This window comes from Phalacrocorax carbo, chromosome 12, assembly GCF_963921805.1.
Source record: "Phalacrocorax carbo chromosome 12, bPhaCar2.1, whole genome shotgun sequence".
Classification (NCBI taxonomy): domain Eukaryota; kingdom Metazoa; phylum Chordata; class Aves; order Suliformes; family Phalacrocoracidae; genus Phalacrocorax; species Phalacrocorax carbo.
In genome coordinates, this window is record NC_087524.1 from 7,669,932 (window position 1) to 7,692,045 (window position 22,114).

At 61.0% G+C, this 22,114-nt stretch overlaps 1 protein-coding gene across 1 annotated transcript; it reads right to left on the bottom strand.

Moving 5' to 3' along the window:
* Window positions 1–6,141: 6,141 nt before the first annotated feature.
* PPRC1 (PPARG related coactivator 1) lies at window positions 6,142–19,846 on the bottom strand. The gene is made up of 14 exons (XM_064463978.1): window positions 19,669–19,846; window positions 15,807–15,950; window positions 15,508–15,663; window positions 14,911–15,027; window positions 11,775–14,538; window positions 11,306–11,359; window positions 10,835–10,892; window positions 10,397–10,464; window positions 9,434–10,232; window positions 7,698–7,877; window positions 7,470–7,533; window positions 7,104–7,225; window positions 6,804–6,955; window positions 6,142–6,480 (listed from the first exon to the last, which is right to left on the bottom strand). Exons 1-14 carry the CDS (start codon window positions 19,801–19,803, stop codon window positions 6,377–6,379), a joined length of 4,917 nt encoding a protein of 1,638 aa, XP_064320048.1. The 5' UTR covers window positions 19,804–19,846; the 3' UTR covers window positions 6,142–6,376.
* Window positions 19,847–22,114: the final 2,268 nt, after the last annotated feature.

A 22,114-nucleotide genomic window follows, 5' to 3' on the forward strand; every position in this document is an offset into this window, starting at 1 on the left:
AAAACCAAGCATGACTAGGCTGCAGGAAGAATATTAACCATGTATCTTGGGAACAAATTCGGGTTAGTAAATCCATTGGTAATTTCATCAGAAAGGCTAAGTGTGAACTCCCAAAACGTGGAGGCAGCATAGGGTTGGGAGGGACTGCAAGTGCTGAGAGAAGTGGTTCCTCACAGAGGAAGAAGGGGACCTTGACCTTGTTGAGGGACGGGGGAAGTCGGGTGAAATGTAACAGCAGAAAGAGTAAACTTAAACACATAGGGACCAGCAGGAAGGACGTTTGCTATAGACTGATGAAATGGAGGCACTGAAGGAATAAAAAACCTTTACTGCACTGAAGGATGAATGTGAAACAGCAGCGTGATGCTTCTGTGAAAAAAGAATGGCATGATGCTAGGATGGATCAGACAAGTTATTTTTAGCAGAGACAGAAACGTTATTGCCATTGCGCAAGGCATTGTGAGACTTCTTCCAGAACAGCCTTGTAGCTCTGCATCCAGGAAGGATAAATTTACAGTGCACAGAAAACAACTATTTGGATACTGAGAGAAACAAGCACCAGCTGATGAAGATCTTCTAGAAGAATTTGGCTTGTTCTGGCCAGGCAGAGGCTGAGAGGGGACAAATGTATTTCTGAAGAACCACTAAAAGAAAAATGTAAATAAGAGAGTGTTAAGAAAATCTTTAAGACATACAACAACGGCATGAAATAATTAATAAGTTTAGATGGTGAATTGGAATGTTTCTAGCCCTAGCAGGAATGAAGTTCTTGGCCAGCCTTCCAAGAAGGGTAACAGGGCAAAGAAACCCAGATCAATTTAACTTACAGTTTGATAAAGATCCTTCTATAAACTTCTAAACAGAGGAGCCCTGCAGAGGAGCAGCTCGGCCTGGGACACAGCTCTTGGCTGGCCAAGTAGTCAGCAGTGCTAAGGTTGTTTGGAGGAGGTGCTGCTTCAACCCCAGGCTTCCAGGTTTGTGCTGGTCACTGTGAAGATGAAGAATAAACAATTTCCCCCTTAATTTGCTTCTAAAGGTACTGAGGTTTTCCTTCTTCTGGAGCACTAAAGACAAGCGCTGGGCCTCCTGCATTGGTGCTCCCAGCATTACAGTCCCAGAGGCCTACTCACATATTAGGCTTAATGTTATTGCCAGATTAGGGTCAGGAGGGAATTTTCTTGGATTGATAGAAAAATCGTGGTTGAGTTTTTTGTGTGGTTGTTGGGGTTTTTTTGTTCTGCTTTGGGTTGTGTTTGGTTGTTGTTTTTTTTTTTTTTGGGGGGGGGGGGGGTTGGTTTGTTTTGGGATTTTTTTGCACTTCTCCAAGTTTATGTCTATTTTCTAGATCCTATGTAATTTTTTTCACAAATTCTCTGTCATTGCCAGGCTGCAAACCCTTAATCTCCCCTGCTTACTTCCCATGGCATGTTAGAGCTGCAACCTTTTTGCTAAGAGGAGTTAGGAAGCACTTGCCATGCCCGGTTTGTGGGGTGAGTGGAGCAGGTGTCCAGTTTAGAGGCACTGGCAGAACATTCATTGCATCTTTACTTCCAATTGCAGGACACTTGACTATGGGGTGACCCTGGAGGACTGCCCCAGTGTGAACACAAGTACACACGATGACTGCAAAGCAGCTGTAAGAGGGAACATGGGAATTAACCCAGGCTTTCAGCTGCACAAGCACAGATTTAAAGCACGTACAACCCCTGGCTGGCCTCCAGGACTTGCTTGCAGGCAGGCTGGGATTTGGGACGGTGGATGTGTAAGGGAGCAGAGAAGGTGTGAGAGTGAGGGACCCCCAAACCAGCAGGCTCTGTGTGCCACAGGGGCATAAGCATCTCTCCCAGCTCTCAGGGGCTCCTCTGAGCCCACGCTTCCAGTGATGCCAGCACCAAACTCCCACAGCCCCTCTCTGCAGGTACCCTGAGCTAGGTGCCCCTGTGAGGCTCCCAATGCAGGGACCCCAGCCTGGGGAGGCACAGTACCAGCCTCTGCTTTGGGTCAGGGCCTCTGAGCTCTTGGAAGCACAGGGTCAGCCTGAATCTCAAAGGCTGGTGGTCCCAAGGAAGAGTGTGAGTGCAAACAACAAGAAGCATTGCACAGCCAGCTTCATGCCTGGCACGTCTCCCCACGGGCGTCCCTGTCAGCTCTCTGAACATGTCAAGTTGGATCTTAGGTGTGAACATCCTAAGTGTGGAAAAGCACACCCACCTCATGGCAATGGGGGTGCTCAGCCCCGGCAGCATCCAGCCCCGAGGCCCCAGAAATACCTTTCCTGAGGATAAGTAGCTCTGCTGTTGCTGGGGAGATGTTGAGCTCTGCAAAGCAAAGGGGACAAGGGCTGTGCAGCCTCCAGCCCCGGACAGAGGTGCACAAGGAGTGCTACTGTCAGACTCTCCAGGTGGCCATTTTTGCACATGGGGTCCAAACCAGCTTAGGCATGGAGCACAGGCCCCTCATCTTTCAGGTTTTACCCACAATGAAGGGCCACTCTGCATACCCTGCTAGCTGCATTCTAGCCTGGATGTCATGTTCAGGACATGCTAATGCAAGAGGGAATGAGAAGGGAAAGGGAGGAGGAAGGTGTGAAATCAGCATCAGTCCCTTGGAATTTTGTTCCAGAAGAAAGATGCAGCTGGCAGGGCCTGGTGCAGGGAGGGTTAGGGACAACCATGAGAGTGGAGTCTGCAACAGAAATGGAAAGGGAAAGGTTGAGAGTGCCTTGAAGAGAAATAGAGTGAAAACCCCAGCTTTGCTTAGTGACCTCTCAGAAAACACCCCCTATGTAGTCCCTAGCCATGGGCTGCTGCAGCTCGGGGCACAGCCACTCACACAGGCAGAGAAGGATGCCAAAGGATGCTGCAACTTGTAAGAGGAAAGTCGGCTGTCCTACATGCACCATGTGCCTTGGGTGGAGTAGATTTCCTTCCAAGATACTTCTCCCAGGAGCTGAGGTCCTTACAAAGCCCCAGCTCTGCACCTCACCTCTGGCATGCTTCTAGCAGAGGAATCCCCCACAGGTACCACTGACACCAGCAGGGCAAAAGCTGTTCATCAGCTGCACCCTCACCTCTTCCAAAGGGCACCTGCAAGCTGAGGGGGACTATTCTGGGCCAGTAACATGGCCACCAGCAGGACTTGCCCATCAGTGTGTGCAGAGGAGAGCCAAGGCACGGCTCTGCCTTGGGAGCTCCAGGTCCAAACTCCAAATCAGGCTGTCTGCAGTGCAGCAGGGTGGGCCAGCTGGCACGGGGGAGGCACACGGAGCTACCAGCTGTTGAGCCAGGGGCCATCCACACACACAACTCCAACAAGAGCCAAAGACAGGCATGTCCCTCCTGCGTTAGAGCTCAGGGGACACATGCATGCTGCCCTGCTACCACGACAGCTATGTTCACCTCTGCGGCTGCAGGCTTGCCTGCTGGCTGCTGGGCTGAGCAAGGGATGTGTGCCAAGTGCTGCTTCTCACTGCTGTCCCCCAGTCTTCTCCAGACAGCTCCTGCCAGCACCTACATGTCCAAAGAGCTGGCTGTGACCCAACTCCAGCTCTCCTGCCTCCTCTTTGCAGCAGTGCCTTTGCTGCTGGCTGGGTGGCAGGAAAACACCTTTCTGCAACTCTCTCACCCTCCCCAGCAGACCTTAAATCAATAACCCCAGAACACAGGGCCAGGTTATTGCTAACGGAAACCATTAAACTGTAACACAGGGGGATAAAGCCAGCCTCTAACACTTGAAAGATTTATAGGGCACAACAGCAGGGTGTTAATTCTTTGGGCAAAACATACGCTTCCACACCCCCTGCCTTTCCTCACCAGCAGGAACAAGAGGGGACCATGTGCAGCCCAGCTCCAGGAACATAAGGATGCAGCCGTGCTCGCGCTGTAGCCAGCGGAACACATATTTTGGGGACGCTACACTCACAGGGTTGCCCAAATGCACACGCCTCCAGTCCATGGGGTAGCACATCCCCGGTGGTCCCAGGGGATGTCCCCCACATCCAGCTCCGGCTTCACTGTGACATTCCCAGCTCCTGCCTGCTTCCACAGCTGTAGTAGAGGTTCAAGAAAAGGCTGTGAAGAAACTTGAACACCAGCTAAAGCAGTTGAAGAAGGCAACCCAGCTTTTGGGCTCATAAGCCTTTCTTCAGACCTGAACCAGCCTTTGGCTTGTGGGTGTTTTTGCAGCACTCTTCCCTGCAATAGTCTTGCTTGGGTCTACATACCACCAGTGCTGCTGTGGCAGCTCAGAGACCGGGGAAACGCTTGTCAGCACCGTGATCAGCCCGGCTGCCCTGGGCAGGAGCGGAGCTGTATGTGTGCTGCAAGCAGAAGAGGTTTGCACAGCATCCCAGAAAAGGCCACTCACACCCTCCTTTTGAGTCCCTGCTGGGCACTGGCTTTTACCCCCTCTTGCCAAGCCAACAACTCTGGGAAGAGCTGCATTACTGATTAACAGCCCCCTGCCTGCCTCCCTGCACCCTCCCTCTCACACCTTTGCCTGCAGCCACCTCCTGGGACCCTCCTTTGTGCAAAGTCCAGGGCCAGGCAGGAGAGCTGGGTGGGAGCTTGCCCCAGGGCTCACCCCGCTGGCAGCCTCACAGCACCCCACATACCTGGGGTACTGCAGAGGCCTCCCAGGGCCAAGCTACGGAGAGGCACAAGTCACCTGGCATGCAGGCAGGAGCAGGAGCATCCCCCTCCATCCAGGGAAGCAGAGAGGGCACAAGTGGGCTCTAGCCACCGTGCTAACCCTGGACCATAAGATTGCTGCAGCACACCCCAGGCACACCCCCAAAGGGCCTCAGGGGCCTGAGCATGATCCAAGTCACAGTATCAGCACTGGCTTGGCTGAACCCCCCCACTCTGCATCACACACCCTGGACACCCCACTGTGGGTTTATTGCTGCTATTCCCCTCCCTGCTCTCTCACCAAAGGAGTGGGTGCTGCCTCTATCAAGCAAGAGGTCTGGGGGGACTTTGACCAGCCCCATCCCACCGCAAGCACTACAAGGAGCCCTGGGGATGTCCATCCCCTTTCCCATCCCCTCCCTCCAGGCTCCCCCAGCTCTGCAGAGCCCAGCAGGCTACTTGTGGGATCCCCCACCCCCAGGGTGTGCTCAGAGGGGGCCCAACTGGGCATCACTGCACCCTGCCCAAGCCTGTCCCAGTCCCGAAGCTGAGGTGCTTGATACTATCTCAGAGTTCCCAGCCTGCACTGCCAGCTCAGCCCTGCTCCAGTGCTGAGGATCCCCAGCCTTGTCCTAGCCCAGGAGCAGTCTGCAGCAGGGGATTTCTCTGGCTGCCAGCACAGGAGCAGGGAGTGGGGGCCCAGCACTGCCGGCACAAGGAGAGGTACAGGCAGCAGGACCAAGCATACTCCCTTGGGCACTGCCTGGGATCGCCCTCCTCCTCCACATGCTACAGTGCATGGGAGGGCCTGGACAGGCATCCTGCATCCCCTCACCATCACTGTCCATCCTTCCTCTGGCAAGTGCCACCCCGCTGTGCTCTGCCCACCGTGAATGCCGGGAACCAACCCCTCTGCAGTCACACCAACACCTTTCCCTTGGGGACACCCAGAGATGAGATGTCAGACATCTCTCTCCTTCTGGCGAGCTGGAGCAAAACCGCCAGGCTCAGAAGGGACAGGCAGACACCGTGGTTGTGCATGCTGCCCTCGGAGCAGACAGAGCCCTGCCCGTGCTCCTGCCACGGGCTAAAGCCCCCTGCGCTCCAGCCCGCAGCAGGGAGCAGCAGTGGACGAGGATCATGCACTGCCCCTCCGTGGCCACCAAGGGAGGTGCAGGTAGGCCCACAACCCAGCTGGGGGCCTCGGGGCTGAGGGTCCTGGGTCCTTGCTCCAGCAGAGCCCAAGAAAGTCACAGGGGTCTGCGCTTCCTGTCCTCAAAAGAGGTGTTCACCCCGTGCCAGGCCATTTGGGGGCTGCCACAGACCCCTCAGAGCAGCTCGGTGACCCCAGTCCTGCCCTGCTTTCCCCAGACACCCCTCCTGCACCCAGTCCCTGACCTGTGCTACGCCTTAGGGGGCCAGAGGCTAGCACAGAGCCCCTGGGGTCCCGAAGCGACACAGCCCGAGCCCATGCCTGCAAACGGCCCGCGTGAAGGAGGAGACGAGGCAGTGCTGCTGTTTGGGCATCCGCATTTATTATGTGGCTGGGCAAGCCCAGGGCTGCCACTCGCCTGGGCCCTGCCGGTTGAAGGCAAATGACCCATCCTCCTTAAATATTGGTTATAAAACAAATTTCTTTTTTTCCTTTTTCTTTTTCTTAAAAACCCCATCTCTCTCTCTCTCCATACTTTTTTTGTCTTTTATATTTGAGTATAAAAGTGGGGGCGGGCGCTCCGCCTGGCCTGCTGCTACCTCCGCAGGCTGCGCTGTGCCTGCCGCAGCAGCGTGTCGAAGTCCAGAGAGTCGAACTTGCTCTTGACAGGGGCTGGGTCGAAATCCTCCCGGTTTGAGTCTAGAAGACACAGGGAGAGGTTGCCTTGAACCACGGGGACACTGGCACAGTTCCAGCCATCCCTGCAGCAACTCCTTCCCATCTTGCTGCATGTGCCAACCGCTAGACCCAGAGTTAGGCTGATGGAAGACTGGGCCCAGCCTCCATCACAGCACTGGAGGGATGGGGAGCCCCTGTCCAACCTCCCCTTGGGGCAAAGCTATCCCTACACATGGCCCTGCCCAGCCAAGCCTGACTGACCCCAAGGATGGGGACCTCTACACCTCTGGGAAGGATAGAAGACCCAGGATGCCACCCTCCATCTTGGGGGCTGCACGACTCACCCAAGTCAGCATAGTTCCTCCTGCAGAACTGCCGGCGGCCGCCAAAGCACAGGTCGAAGGGCTGCTCATCCGGGCGCCGCAGCTTGTGCCCGCTCTCAATGGCAGCAAAGGCTTCCTCAGCATAGCGGTAGGTGACAAAGCCATAGTTGTCCCTGGAGCCAGAGAAGGAGGAGAAGGAAGGTCAGCGGCAATGCAGTATGTTTGTCCCCCATGGTCTGCACTGTCCAGTTAATGAATGGGAAGAGGGCCAAGAGGAGCCACCCCAGGGAAGGGGCTGCCCCATGTCCCCGCAGCTCTCACCCCTCGGAGCGGAAATGCAGGGTGCACTCCTCGATGTCCCCGAAGACAGAGAAGCGGTGCCGCAGCTCTGACCGTGTCATCCTGCTGGGGATCTTGCCAATAAACACAACTCGCCGCTCCTCCTGCGGGCAGGGATGCACCGTCCCGTGAGATGGGAGTGGAGGGACTCGGTGTCTCCGAGCTGCCCCGGTGAGCAGGGCCTCCTGCACAGAGCACCCTCCCTGCCTCGCCACCCGTCACACCATGCCCTGGCCAGAGCCTCCCACCAATGCTGTCTGCCAGGCTGCGACCCCAGGGCTTCCTGAAGTGGAGGGGCTGGGGACCCACAAATCTCCAGCCCCAGCTTCCCAGCTCTCCAGCACTCACTATTGCACGTTCCTTCTGGAGAATCCTCTGCCTTTGGTAGTGGTCCTGTGCGTCGTAACTGTATCTGGCAGGGCAGAAACCAGACACATGAGCTACAGGGTCACAGAGGTGCCAGAAGGGAGTGATCCCAGACACAAGGGAGATACTGAAGGAGCAGGTCCACCCCTGCCCAGGACACAGGAGATGGGCTGAGGGGAGCTTACACCCCTGCAGGGTGGCCACACTTACCTTCTCCGCCTGTTACTCCTCCTGCGGGGCGAGGGGGAGCGGGAGCGGGACTGGCTGCGGGACGTGGACCTGGACGAGTAGGACGACGTTGATGATGAGGATGAGGACCTGTCCCGGGACCTGCCACACGACCCACAGCTGGAGCGGGAGGAGGAGCTGTGGGAACATCTTGAGCGGTACCTGGCGGAAGGAGAGACATGGCTCAGTGCCAAGCCCTCCCCACGCCCAGCACCACGAGGCTCCGGAGAGGAAGATGACCCCCGTTCTCCCCAAGGTACCCCACTTAGACAGGACCCATCCCCAGGATGAGCAGGGCTACGGAAACCTCTGCCAAAGTTTGCTGGGGCAGTAACAACACTACAGAGAGGTTGCTCCACTTGGCTACAAACACCGCAGTGAAAAGGGCGCAGGCTCACAACAGGTACTGCCTCTGAAGAGTAAGAAATAGCCAGGGGGGAACTGTGTGGCACGTGGCCTCGACCAGGCAAGGGCCCAGGAATGGCCAGGGCTGCCAGGCTGAGCCCCACATGGTGCACAGGATGACACTGGGGCCGTCATGTCCACACTGCACTCAACCGCTGTGCGAATGGATACCACACGCGCTTCTGACCACAGCGAGGGCGGTGGCCTGCCTGGGACAGGGCTGGGTTCTGTGCCCACAGCCTCCTGCCTACAAGAGCTTCTCTGGCAGGGCCAGGCAAAGCTGAAGGGCAGCAAGACCGAAACCCGTCTGGGATCAAACTGTGCTGCCTCCAGCCAGCAACAGAGTCCCTCTCTAAACATGTTGCTCACGGGTTGTCCCTGCCATAGGCAAACCCAGGCCCAGAGCGGGGAGTGCTGGCTGGTACTGCCATGTATTCTCCTGGAGGACAGCAGCTCGGCACACATCCATGGGGACATTTCCTAGCACAGGACCAGATGTATCTGCTGGGAAGCCAGGCCAGACAGGGCAGGTCCCTGAGCTGCACATCCCTGGGACATGTGCCCTTCCCAGCTCCAGCCTCCACACTTACTTGCCACCGATGGAGAAGCCTTAGCTGGACAAGCCCTTCATGCCCAGAGACCTGGGATGTCTCCAAAAGTGGCTGAATGCCCAGGGGAGGGCAGATGAGGGATCCCTCACCAACTCCAGTGCCTCCCACCCCAGCTGGGACAGACTGTGCATCACTCAGATGCACAAGGACTCCAAAAGAAATTAGTCCCGCAGAGACCAAGCCGCCCTACTTTTCTATGCAGCCACCTCCACAAGGAGCAGGGGGAACCTCTGAGGCAGCCAAGCCAGATGCATTTTTCTCTGCTTGCCTCCAGCAGCTCCCTGCTGCCATTGTGGCTCCTCTCATTTCTACACCTAGGGCTGTACCAGCCCCACAGCACAATCACCAACGCCTCCATTAACACCCCAGCAAACACATCCAAAAGCGAAGGTGCAGCCAGGGACCCATACCATGGTGCTCCAGGAGGGGTAAGCAAGCCTGGCTCAGAGGTGGCTTTGCAGGAACACCTGCCTAGACATGGGGTTCAGCTAGACACCCACTGCCCTGGCAGGGTGTCACAGCAGCTCTCCTGGTCTCTGCTGCTCATGGTGAACAAGACACCCCTTCAGGGGGGCCACAAGGACAAAAAGGTCAGATATGGCCATCAGATAGGTCCATAAAGAGGTATCTGGGCACTCTCACGAAAGACTGGCCACCAGGCAACTGCCCAAAGAGCAGGCTGGCAGACACTGTACCGCTTACCTTCGCCACCGCTTTGGTGGTGGGGAGAATGACCGTGACCGGGATCGGGAGGATGAGGATGAAGACGAAGATGAGGACTCACTAGCTCCATCCGAACTGGAGCTGAAGGAGCGGCTGGCACGGCTCCTGCCAGCCCTCCAGCTGCCAGCAGAGGGGCTGGGCGAGTCCCGCGGTCTCCGGTAGCAGCGCAGGGATCTCTTAGCAGCAGCATGGCTGGGCTGGGCACCGGGAGTCTGCATCTCCTGATCCCGGCAGGGGGAAGCGGCTGGAGACAGGAGCACCGAGGTGGGGGGGCTGCTGCACCCGGCGGTGGCCTTGTTGGGGACGCTAGTCCGATAATCCAGGGGGGCTAGGGAGGCCGTCCCCAGGGGCTCCTGGCTGGGCCCCGTGGTGGTGGTGGTGGCTGGTGGGGTGGGCTTGGGCTGGTCCAGCGTCCGTTTGGTTAAGGAGGAGATAGGTTTGATAGTGATGTCCCGGTGGTGTTTTACGTTCCAGCGGGAGCCACCCTCGGTGGGGGGCTGCGTGCTGGGGCTGCTGTTGCTCTCTGGCCGTGCTGTACCCGGGATGCAGTAGTCATGGTCTCCTGAGCAGACGTGGTTGGGGGCTGAGCTGGCAGGGGCCGATGCCGGGCTCTTCCCCTGGAGCTTGCTCTGGGGTAGCACCTTGGCTTTCGTCAGCTTGGCCATCTTCTGGGGCCCTTCCTGGAGCGTGGACCCAGGCGACTTGGCCTTGGCCAGCAGCGAGACAGCGGGCAATGGCTTCCAGAGCTGATGGGGGGGCGTCGCTGGGGGAGTGAGGCCTGCAAGAGCACCAGAGAGCTTTCAAGAGCAGCCCCTTGCTGCAGTGCACCCAGCTGGGGCTCCCTCCCGGCCCACCTTCCCTCCAGCCCTGGGATCTCCCCACAGCCCCACAACAGCCCCTGCCCAGGCAGGGTGGGCTCCCTTGCCTCACTCTCGGCATTACCTGCCACGTTGGCCAGCTCAGAGGCCTGCAGGCTGTCTGGGGGCTTCTTGTCTTGCTGGGTCTCAGGCCTGAAAAGGGGAGAAGAGCTTTATCAAACACAGTGGCCAAAATCCAGCCCCAGTCCCCACACCTGAGGCACCTGCCCGAGCTGCCCCCCTGCCCAGACAGGGGGAACAAAGGATCTGAGAGAGCTGCAAGGATGGAGCTTGTGCAGCCTGGTCATACCCATCACTGATTCCCCCAGTTTTTTCCCTCTCAGTGCCAGCTCTAGCCCCCAGCCTAGCGAGGAGCTCAGCTCCTCCGGGGCAGCGGATGCAGACCCCAGCAGTTTGGACCCTGCCAGAACCAAGAGCTGCCCCATGGCCCCGCTGAAGGCAGGGCTCAGACCTCTGCCAGGCTCCATGTTGGGGCACTGGCCGCGGAGGACTCAGTACTCACCCAGAGCTCCCCGCCGGCCGCCTGTCCTCAGGGGGCTGCGCAGGAGCCTCCTTCTTGGCTGAAAAGACAGCAGGTGGGTGAGGGTGGTGAGAGACTGGGGCTGGAGGGAAGGGAACGGACCCTGCATACAGGGGGGACACAGAGCACCCCAGGCACAGCCAGGGAGAGGCTTCACGGTGCCCCAGCCCAGCTCCCTGCAGAAGAACTCTTGCAAGTCCCCTTTCCTTCCCAGGCTCTTCACCACATCACTGCCCACCCTAGGGACCCCCGACTGCTTTCACAGGCCAGGAAAGAGATGGGGGCAGACACCCCCAACACAAGGCACCCAGGCAGGGTAAACACCAGCCTGCAGGCAGCAGTGTCCCAGCTCCCCCACTCCCACCCTGCCGCAGGGAGCACAGGCAGCCCAGGGAGGCTGGTGTGGCACAGAGGGAGCCCTGCAGGGGACGGCACAGCACGCCGCAACCGCACCTTCAGACTTCTCAAACTGCTCCAGCAGGCTGGACAGGTCGGTGGCTTCGATCCCTGGGCCAGGGAGAGAGCACGCAAGTCAGGTCAGCCAAAACCTTCCCGGCACCACAGGGATGCACCCCAGCCCCATCCTCCCCCTGCATCAGCCCCCCCGGGTGACAGGGTAAGCGCTGGGGAGCAGAAGCAGCAGCAGAGCCCGCAGCAGCTCCGCATCTCCCACAGCGGTGACAGGAGCACCCGGCTCTGCAGCCTCAGGAGGGACAAGTTTGGGCACAGCAAGCCCAGACCATCCGCTGGAAGCAACATCCTCGCAGGGTGCTGGGAAGAGGCTGCAAGCCCATGGGCACAGCTTTGCCACCCTCACCCCCAGCAGTGCCAGGAACCCGTCCCGCTACCTGGGCTGCCGGCAGCACCACAGCCTCACCAGCTGGCGATGCTCACCCCAGCACCCTGCAGCCCTCCTGCTCACCGATCTCGCTGATGAAGGCTTGCACGATGTCCTTGCTGCTGTTGCTGGGCTGCGCTGGGCTGAGGAGTGGCTGGTGCCTCCATGACCGTGTGGCAGGTGCCTTGGTAGGCAGGCTGCTCTCTCGACCCACTTTCAGGGGTGGTGCTGCAGCCTGGGAGGCAGATTTGTGGCTGGATGGCTCCTGCCCAGCAGCTGCCTTGGACTCCGGCAGGGCTTTCTCCACTGCCCCCTTGCCCAGCCCTGCAGCCTCCTCCACAGGGTGGGTGCCTGGGGACTCCCCAACAGGGCCAGTAGCAGAGGATACCTCCGCAGGGCAACAGATGGCAGCTGGGGGTGCCTTTGGGAGCTGGGGGGGAGTTGCAGCCTGGGACTCCTCCAGAGGCTGAGTGGAGGCAGCCTGGGGGGCTGCCGTGTGCTGGGCTGGAGCTGCAGGAGGGACCCTGCCGGGCTGGGCAGCGGCAGCCAGTGGGGCTGCCAGGGGCTGGGCAGGCGCTGAGGCCGGAGGGGCCTTGGGGAGAGAGCTCTCCCCTGCCAGCCGTGCCTGCCTCCTGGGGTCCGACACCCTGCTGGCAGCCAGCCTGGCTGGGCCACCTGCAGCGCCCGTCTCACTGGCCGGGGTGGCAGGTGGCTGGGTGGGGAAGGCCGGTGGCTCTGGGCAGCTGAGTGCCAGGGTGGTGGGAGGCTGCCCGTGCAGGAGGGCTGTGCTGGGATGGCCACCAGCTGGGAAGGTGGCAGCGCCCTGCATCACCACTCCAGGGTCCCCGTACGCCAGGGGAGGCACCGGAGGCGGCATGGGGATTCCTGGCCAGTAGGATGGCGGTGCCCACCCTACCGGAGCATAGGGGCCGCCAGGGCCAAAGGGAGGTGGGGGCGGCACGGCCGGCGGCGGCCATGCCATTGCTGGAGGCGGGAGGCCAGGCACCATGTGAAATGTACTGGGGGAGCCGGCACTGGGTGGCGGGGGCAAACCATGGCAGCCCACGGGCGGCGGGCCAAAGCAGGGCCAGGAAGGCACTGGTGGGTAAAGGGTGTAAGCACCGGCAGAGGCTGGAGGCATCCCGGCAGGGGCCGCCCCAGCAGCTGGGGGCACATTTGGCACAACAAAAGGCATTGGTGTCGATGGGGGTGGTGGAGCTGTGGCGGGTGCCGGAGCTGAAGCCGGAGCAGTGGGAGCTTTGCTGGCAGAAGGGACAGCAGTGGGGCTGGTGGGTTTCTCCGGGCTCTTCTGAGCGCTGGCCACCTCGGTGGCAGGGCACACAGGCAATACCAGGCAGGGGATCTCTGCCAGCTCTGTCGGAGGCTCAGGGACGCTGGGCCACTTGCTGGCCGCTTGCTTCTCTCCATCCTTCTTGCCGCCCAGGCTGGGCTGGCGGTGCAGCATGCGCATGCGGTATTCCCGCAGGCTCAGGGCCTTGGGCTTGGCTTCCTTGGGCAGGCCCTCGCTCGGCTCTGCTGCTGGCACGCTCGGGGGGGGCTCCAGCCCCACGCCTTGCTCCGAAAGAGGAGAGGCAGCCTCCAAGACCCCGCTGCCCTGTCCAGCGGCCAGCTGCACATCCCCTTTGCCCTCAGCCTGGTCCGCCGGGCCAGGACACGCTGCTACTGGCGGCTCCTCCACATTTGGTGTGGTCTTCTCCAGAGCTACCACAGTCTCAGCCTTCTCTGGGGCTACACTCGCTGTTTCTGGCACTAGCTCCTTCTGCAGCTCCTGCTGTGCTTTCTCAGGCAGGGAGGCCCCCGCCGTGCTCCGGGGCCTGCCCCGGGGCCGCGGTGCCCGCTCGGCATGCAGCTCCATCTGCCCCTCCTTCCGGGCTTGCTCCAGCTGCCGCGCCAGGAAGTCCGAGACCTGGACAGAGGGATGTGCTGCCCGCCGCCGGCTGGTGGGCGGCTGGCCCGGGGGCTGCCCAGAGCCGGCCGAGCGGAGCCTGTGGGCCACACAGTCCCTGCCTGGCCTGGCCTGCTCGCTTTGGTCTTCCTCTGCTTTCTTTTTCCGACTCTTCCTTGCTCTCTCACGGCCGCGTCCCTTCTCGGTGCCCTCGCGTTTGCTGCCTGCCAGTGTCTCTGTGCTGCGCTGGGAGCTGCTGTGAGGGCTCCAGGCTCTGGGTGCTGCTGTCTCCGGTGGGGACGTGCTCTCCGGGGTAGTGCAGGAGGGCTCCTTCCCAGGCAGCTTCTCCTCCTTCCCCTCCTCCATCCCATTTTCCTGGGCTGGAGCTCTTGACAGCTCCTCTTGATCCTCTGGGATTGCATCTCCAGTACCCTCCTCTGCTCCCAGGAGGGGGGGGTCCTGGTCAGGGAAGCTGGGGGCCAGCGGCTGCAGCACCACGGGGATCTCCACGCTTTCCCCCTCACCAGGCACAATTTCCAGCAAGACGGGACCGCTTAGGAGCTCCTTGGCCACAGGCTCAGTCTCGGGGTCCAGGCACACAGTGAAAGTGGGCAGGCAGTAGGGGTGCATGGACTTCACCAGCTCGCTCAGGGACACGTCCCCTGTGTTGATGATGCAGGGGTCTTCCTGCTCCTCCAGCGCTGCCCCGGCCCCACTCATGCAAAACTCTGCAGCCTCCATGCTTCTGTCTAGCTCTGGGCTCAAAGCAGCCGCCTCCTCCTCCTCTTCCTCTCCATCGCTGCGCTGGGGCAGGGGCTGCTCTCGGGCCCGGTGCCAGCCCAGCTTCCTCTCTACCCTCGGGGTGCTGCAGATTTGCTTCTTTGGCAGCACTGGGTCCTCAAGGCTGTGAGGGGCACGGTCCCAAGCCAGGTCTGTGTCGGTCTGGGAAGGGGATCCAGAGTAAGCATCAGCTCCTGGTCTTTTACCTGAGCCCCCCAGGCTCAGCCAACTGTGGGGCTGCTGCAAAGCCCCATGGCAGATGAAATACATTTGACTCCCCGCAGTAAGATACAGCAGAGCTGGAAACCTGCTATCCCTACAGGGGCATCCACAGCATCCCCAGTCCCACAGCTCCCAGCAGCCAGGGCTGTCCCTGCTCCCACTGCCACCTGTGCCCTGCAAAGGCATCGCTTCTGGGTGAGGATGCCTCTGCCGGGTAGGCAGGCAGGGGCCAGGGTGTCAGCAGCAGGGACACAGTTACCCCAACACCACCCCCAACACTGCTTCTTCAGCTTCCCCTGCTCAGCTGCTCACCTTCCCAACCACAGAGATGTTGCTGCTGCCGCTCAGAGGCCTGAGAGCCTTGGGCTGCTCCAGGGCAGGGCTCTCACATTCCAGCGATGGCCGGGATAAGCTGAGAAACTTCTGAAACTGGAGAGAAGGCAGACAGAGTGTGAGGCAGCAGCAGGTTTCTGCTGCCAGAGGGGACAGGCCACCCCTGGCCCTGCAGCAGCCATGCATGTCACCCCACAGAGCCCAGGAGCACGCCCAGCCCTGTAACACCCACAGCGCGTGCAGCCCCCGGTTGGTCATGCACAGGAGGGTGTGCTGCTTCCCAGAGCATCCAGCACATCTCTGGCTCTACACCAAGAGCCAGTGAAGACACTCTTCACCCCCAAGGTGAAGACATGGCTCCCCAAGCCTGCACAGGAGCCCTGGGAATGTCCAGGACTGGCTCATCCCTCCTCTCAGATTGCTGGTCACGGGGATTGTCCCAGGGCACTGGGTACCAGGGTCCCACCGCCTTGGGGCACCCACCATGCCTGGACCTGGAAGGAAGGGTCTCTTCAGAGCCCTGCCTGAGCATTTCCCACCATTTTGGGGTCAGGCTGGCTCTGCCCCACAACTCACTGAGGGGTTCTCCCGCTCCCGAGGCGAGGTCAGCAGCTCTGCATCCATGATGGTATCAAAAGGGGACAGGGTCTCATCGTCCGTGCTGTCCAGGATCTCGGTGATGGCAGTCAGCAGGGACAGCTCGTTCTGCGCATCCAGGCAGGCCTTGCTCTGCTGCAAGGGCAGTGGTGGTCTCAGGGGGCAGCGGGGCATGGCCATGGGACCCAGCCGTGGGGGATGCTACCGCCACCCCCACCCATGTTACAGCCGGAGCCCAGCCCAGCCATTGCTTCCCACACCCGTGCGTGGGCTCCCACCTCGCTCAGAGAGAGGTCCTCGATGATGGAGATCACAGAGGAGTCAAGATAGTTCTGCATTGTCCCGAGGATCTCTTCAGCCTCCAAGATGGTTTCTGCATCCAGCGACGTTAAGTTCAGGTCATCGTCCTCAAGGGAAAAGCACTGTTGAGGAGCAAGGGGAGCCCGGTAAACACTTTGTAAAGCACCGGGACCAGTGCCAATCTCCTCCACAGCACATGTGGGCTCCCGACAGCCTGCCCTGCAAGCAGCGGCTAAGCTCACTGCTGCACCCCAGCACCCCCAAACATGTGGAGGGGCAGGCAGGACACAGCCACGCTGCAGGTCAGAAGATGGCACACCGTCAGAAGATATTACAGGATCGGGAAAGCAGAATCGATAAACCCCCAGCAATTCCCAGGCTCTGCCCAGCACCACACATCACTTGTGCTGGCCGGGGAGGGGAAAGGCAGGCTCCCCCCACCACGCAGACTGTCACGCGCTCCTCCAACTCTGGCTGTCGGCGCTTCAGATAAGCCCAAAAAACATTACGAAATTCATAACAAAAGTGCGGGAGTCAGCAACAGGGATGCAGCCGGCTGCCGCTGCGGGGGCCCTACCCTGACACCTCTACTGCAAGAGGACACAGGCTGTGCTCATGATTCAGGATCAAACCGGCTCTGTTGCTGTTCTCCCTTCCAATTGCCAGCCCCACATCCTTTCCAGACCACCAGCCAGCTCCAGGGATGTTCAGGTAACGCTGGACAACTTCAGGAACGTCTTTGCTCTGCACTCCACGGTGCCACACAGTGCAGGGCAGCCAGAAAAAGTGATATGCCAGGCAAGGGCAGGGGCTGCAGCCCCCGGCTGAGTAGAGCCACCAGACACTCAGCATCTGCCAGGAGCAGAGGGGCAGCACAGACGTGTCACTGGCACGAGACAGGACACAAATTCCTGTTTGCAGATGGGCTTAGGCAGAGATAACGCAGGCAGGGAAGATAAGGGCACCAAGGACGGAGCCCTGGGAGAGCACACCTCCCTCCCAAAGCTGGCGGGGAGCAGGCAGCAAGCTGTCCTCCCCCACAGCAGCAGAGGGAGAATTTGGCTGAACCCTTAGGGATGCACTTCTGATGCGGCTCACCTGTGTTTCTCGCAGGTACCACAGCTCACACAAACCTGAACCCACGAAGGACAAAACACCCCCCATCCCTGTACAAGACCTGCCCATACTTTGAAAAAGAGGGAAGCTGCACCAGAGGGAGAGCAGGCATTTCACTAAATAGGTGGCAGCACTAAAGCCATGTGCCCAAACCCCTGGGGCTCTTCAGAGACTTGCCCCCATCAGACAGAGCAGGCACCTCTGGCTGTGGCACAGCCCCATGCAACTCTGGAGCACGGCAGCCAAGGACCAGGCTGGGAATCCAAGCCAGGACCCCCATGGCAATGCCCCGCATCCACCCCAGCCCAAATACTCCCAGCTTGTGATCGCGTATCAACATGGCAGCCCCCAAAGAGCTGGAGCCTGCAGTGGTTTGGGGCTCAGCAGGTGGCTCAACAGCTGGGGCACCCTCTCCCAGGGCTCTCCACCTGGAACTGGAGCCCACCAGTGACACAGGGCAGTGCTTCACCCCGTCGTACGGATCAGGCTATGGAGCAGTTTTACGCTCAGCATCTCCAGTCCCCTCCCTCGGCCAGCGCTGGCTGCAGAGCCCTGCTGGCAGCCGTCTACAGCGCAGCCTGGCCGCGATTCCCGGCCAATCCTCCTGGAGATACTGGGAGGAGCAGGGAAGCACACCCAGGCTCACACACCCAGCACTGCCAAGCGCCAGCGTGCAGCCCTGAGTCAGCGGTGACCGGCAGGCAGAGGCACCCGGGCTGCAGGAGGAGCTGGCAGGAGGGATCTCGTGGAGCATCAGCAGCCCAGGGATGTGGGGGCCGGCTGACAGCACGGGGGTCCAGGGTATGCCCCTGGGGTTGCATGGCCCTGCCCATCTTGCCACACGGCTGGCTCTCCCCAAAGGCAGTGTCTAATAAGAGGCTTCCAGCTGTGACCGGCACTGGATGTTTGGAGGGAGGGAAGGAAAATTCTCCCACTCAAACGTCCTCTTCCTGCGGTTCCTGCCTGCAGCCCAGGAGGGAGGGAGGGCGGGCGATCTCCCAAGCCCTCCTCGACTCCTTTGACTCAGCGCCTCGCAAGGAGTCCCACAGTCCCACAGGCATGAGTCACCAGAGAATGAAGCTATGTTCCCCCAGGACTCCCTTTGATCCACCTGGGGCCGGGCACCTCCTTTAGCCCTCACCACTGTGCTTTGGGGCGGGGGTACCAACCAGACCAGCCTGCTCCCGCATCCCTGCCTGCTCTCCTCCCTACCAGAGACCTCTGCCCCTCCCTATCTCAGGGGGGGACACCCACCATGCCCTCCCAGCTCCCTGTGACTGTCTTATGCGCAGCAGGGATGAGGTGGCAGGTCATGGAGATTTTCAAGGACAGGCTTGGGCTCAGCCCACACCATGCCCAAGCAGCCAGTGCCACCAGGGAGAAGGGAGGATGCCCGCAGCCCCACAGTGAGCTTCAGGCACACGGGGACCTGGGATCTGAGCCAAGAGCTTGAGATGGAGATGGCCTGAGCATGGTCACCAGCCCCTGCAGCACCCAGCTGGAGCTGGGGACATCAGGCTCGGTACTGTGGTACCCAGGAGGCACAACCAAGGCCTCCACTGGCAGCTGCCCATCCAAGCCACACTGGTGATGTGTGACACGCGTGCCCAGCGTGCCGTGCCGGGGCTACACCCCAAGCAGAGAGAAATCATCCTCCCCGTGCTGGCCATCAGCAGGCTGCCAAGGCAGCTCTCACCTGGCCAGAGCTGCCGGCAAGGCCACAGGGCAAGCCCGGGAAGTCAGGGGGCTCCAGCCAACCCGTGCAGCACCGGCAGAGGATGCTCTGCAGGTTCCTCAGCTGCTTTTGGGAAGCATCAGGCTGCGACACACCTCTCCTCCCCAAATGCAGACAGCTCCCTGTGCATCAGGGAGAGGCAAGACAGGCTCGGCATCCCCTCGCCCGGGTCGGAGTGGGGGACCTCCCCCAGCAGCCCCCGGGACAGCCCCCCCAGCCCGGCAAGAGCACCCTGGGAGAGGCAGAAGCGTGGGGCTCCCCGAAATCCCAAACAGGTGACCCCAGGGGCGCTGCACCCCACGCTCCCCATCCAGATAGCATCCCACCCTCACCCAGCGTCCCAGGCCGGCACCGGCAAGGTCCCATCGGGGCCGGTGACACCGTGGGGGGCAGGGACGCTGCGCACAAGCGACAGCACCGCGGCCCCGTCCTGCCCCGGAGCGGGAGACGCTTCCCGGGGGATAAACCCCTGCTTCCCCCGGGATAAGTCCCCGGTGCAGCCCTGGAAAGCTCACCCGCCCTCCACCGGGAGCTCCTGCCACCGAAACCGGCGAGTGTCGATGCCCCACACCGCGCCCCCCCTCCCCGGCCGCAGGTGGCGGAGGGCGGCGCTAGGATAGAGGGACCACGGGAGGGGGGGGGACGGGACACGCGGCCGGCGCCCCCCCGACCCGCACACCCCAGGGGCAAGGTGTCACCTCCCGCGGGGGACACCAAGACCCCCGCCACGGCGGGTCCCGGGGCCGTACCACCCCCTCCCCCCCCCACCCCCAGTAGGGTTCCCCGCGCCCGTGCCGCCGCCGCCGCCACCCCCCGCCCCGGCGGTAGAGCACCGGGCGGACGGGATGGCCGCCCCCAGCCCACGCAGGGCCCCCCGCCCGCCGCCGGCGCGGCAGGCCCGCTCCCGGCACACGTGGTGCTGCCGCCGTGGGAGCCGCCCCGGCCTCCACGTGTCACGGCGCGGCCCGTCGCGCCCCACCACCGCCTACCTGCAGGGGGCTGCCCGCGCGGAGGGGCAACACGCGTGGGGCTCCGCCACCCGCCAACCCACGCGGAGCGGCCCCGACGGCGGCACCGCCGGCCCCGGCAGCAGCGGGCACCGCTCCGCCCCGCAGCGCCGCCATCTTGGCGCCTCCGCTCCCAGCGCGGCCACTGCCGCCGCGGCACGTGACCGTCGCACGCCCCGCACTACAACTCCCAGCGGCCACCGCGCCACCGCCCTCCCCGCACGGGGCATGCCGGGAGCGCACCTCTTCGCTGCCGGCGGCGCTATGACCGCTGCGATGACGCCCGCAGGAGCGCGAGGAAGGCGGCCATCTTGAGAACGGGCAGTCCGCCCGGTTCAGCCGCCATCTTTGAGGCGGGCGAAAGGGAGTGGGGAGGTGGGCGGGGCGGAGCGGGCGTCACTGGCGGGAAGCGCCCCATCGGGGCGGGGCGGCCGTGCGTTTTCCCGCGGCGCCGGCAGGACACGCCCCCTGCCAGCTCCGCCGCACACGTGGGCGCGGGGCCTCGGGGTCCCGCCGGTCCCTGGGGCCCTGGGAAGCGGGGACAGCGCCCGACCGGGGCTCCCTGCCTCTCCCGGCTCTGAGCCTGCCCTGCACCGTGAGGTGCCTTTGCAGTGAGGCGAGAGGTGGTGCTTCAGCGAGCCAAACCTTGCGTGGGGTCATGGTGGGGGTGACACGCAGGTGCGGCGGGCAACGCAAAAGGAGGAATACCATGGGGGGTGAAAGGCAGGGTGGGCACCATGAGCTGCCCCGCTGGCACCAGGCATGGCCGCGGGGCAGGACTGGGTACCAAGGAACAGCCATGTTTGGGCTTAGAATCATGGAATCGTTGCGGTTGGAAAAGACCTTTAAGATCATCAAATCAAACCATCAACCCAACACCACCATGCCTCCTAAATAATTTCCACAAGTGCCACACCTACACATTTTTTAAACACTCCCAGGGATGGTGACTCCACCCCTGGGCAGCCTGTTACAGTGCCTGACCACTCTACAGCAAAGACATTTTTCCTAATCCAATCTAAACCTCCCCTGATGCAGCTTGAGGCCATTTCCTCTTGTTCTATCACTAGTGACTTGGGAGAAGAGACCAACACTCACCTTGCTACAACCTCCTTTCACATAGCTGTAGAGAGCAGTAAGGTCTCCCCTCAGCCTCCTCTTCTCCAGACTAAACCCCAGCTCCCTCAACCTCTGCACATCAGACCCGCTCTCCAGACCCTTCACCAGCTTCATTGCCCTTCTCTGAACATGCTCCAGCACCTCAATGTCCTTGTAGTGAGGGGTCCAAACCTGAACACAGTATTCGAGGTGCGGCCTCACCAGTGCCGAGCACAGGGGCACGATCACTGCCCTGCTCCTGCTGGCCACACTATTCCTGATACAAGCCAGGATGCTGTTGGCCGCCTTGGCGACTGGAGCTGGCACGCAGACAACTGCCTGGAGGATACAAGGGATGGGAGGAAACCAAACTCGGCTCATTTGCCAAGCTGTGGTCCAGCCCATCTCCCCAGGAAAGGGCAGGGGATGCTGGTGTGCACAGCCCTTGGCCTGGCTCCGTTCTGGCACCCCTTGTTCGGTAAGCCCAGGATCCCTTTGGGCACTGTCACCTCCTGCAGCTCTTCCATGTCCCCCTGACATCAGGATCATCTAGTGGGGCACAGGGATGTGCTCACAGCAGCATAAGTGGACATGCTGGTAGGAGCTCTGCAATGCAGGATTCGCCTGGCAGGGACTAATTGTCCTGGCCTTTCCATCAGTCCCTGGGGGCACAGACCTGCCCAGGCCAGATTCCCTTAGGGGTCCACAGGACAAAGCTGCTTTGTTCAGCCTTGCATGCCTGGTCACTGAGCTGGGGCATGTCTGATACAAGCAGTCTCATCCTGCTGCTCTCCTTCCTCCCACCCCTGCCATGAGGGACTTTCATCCATGATTGCTCGTCCCACATCACCTCCTGCCTCGAAGGGGCTGCTCCTCCCTAGCAACAAACAGGCTTTTATCTAGGGGAATTGCTCCCCTCCTCCTCCTCCAGCACACCCACAGCACCTTCCAAGCCTCTCATTAACACCCTTGTCCGGCCAAATGCTGGTCAAGCAGCAGCCAGGCAGCTGGGTCCTCTTCCAGGGCCGTGGACCCACGCATGAGCACTGGAGAGCGCCTGCTGGGTCATACACACATGTTGGTAAGTGGGGATGTGAGCACACCCCTGGGGTGCCAGGTGCGGAAGGTTGTGTTGGTTGTAAAAACAGACTCCTTGGGCCAGCGCTCACCCCTGGCGTTGCAGAGGAAGCAGGGAAGTCCAGGCAAGTGCTCCAGGCTCCATCTGTGACCCAGGAGTGGTTGCCCCTCTCTGAAAGACACTTTATTTCTCCTGAGCTCAACATGCCCAAAGCAAGGAACAAATCACTTTGGAAAAGCCTGTGTCTCTCCA

Bases quoted from the DNA above. Each gene is read 5' to 3' on its own strand.
- PPRC1 (XM_064463978.1), bottom strand. From the start codon at position 19,803: ATGGCGGCGCTGCGGGGCGGAGCGGTGCCCGCTGCTGCCGGGGCCGGC. The intron at 15,664-15,806 runs GTGGGAGCCCAC...CTGCCCTTGCAG, and splicing joins AGGACCTCTCTCTGAGCGAG to CAGAGCAAGGCCTGCCTGGA. The intron at 7,878-9,433 runs GTAAGCGGTACA...TCCTTCCGCCAG, and splicing joins CCACCAAAGCGGTGGCGAAG to GTACCGCTCAAGATGTTCCC.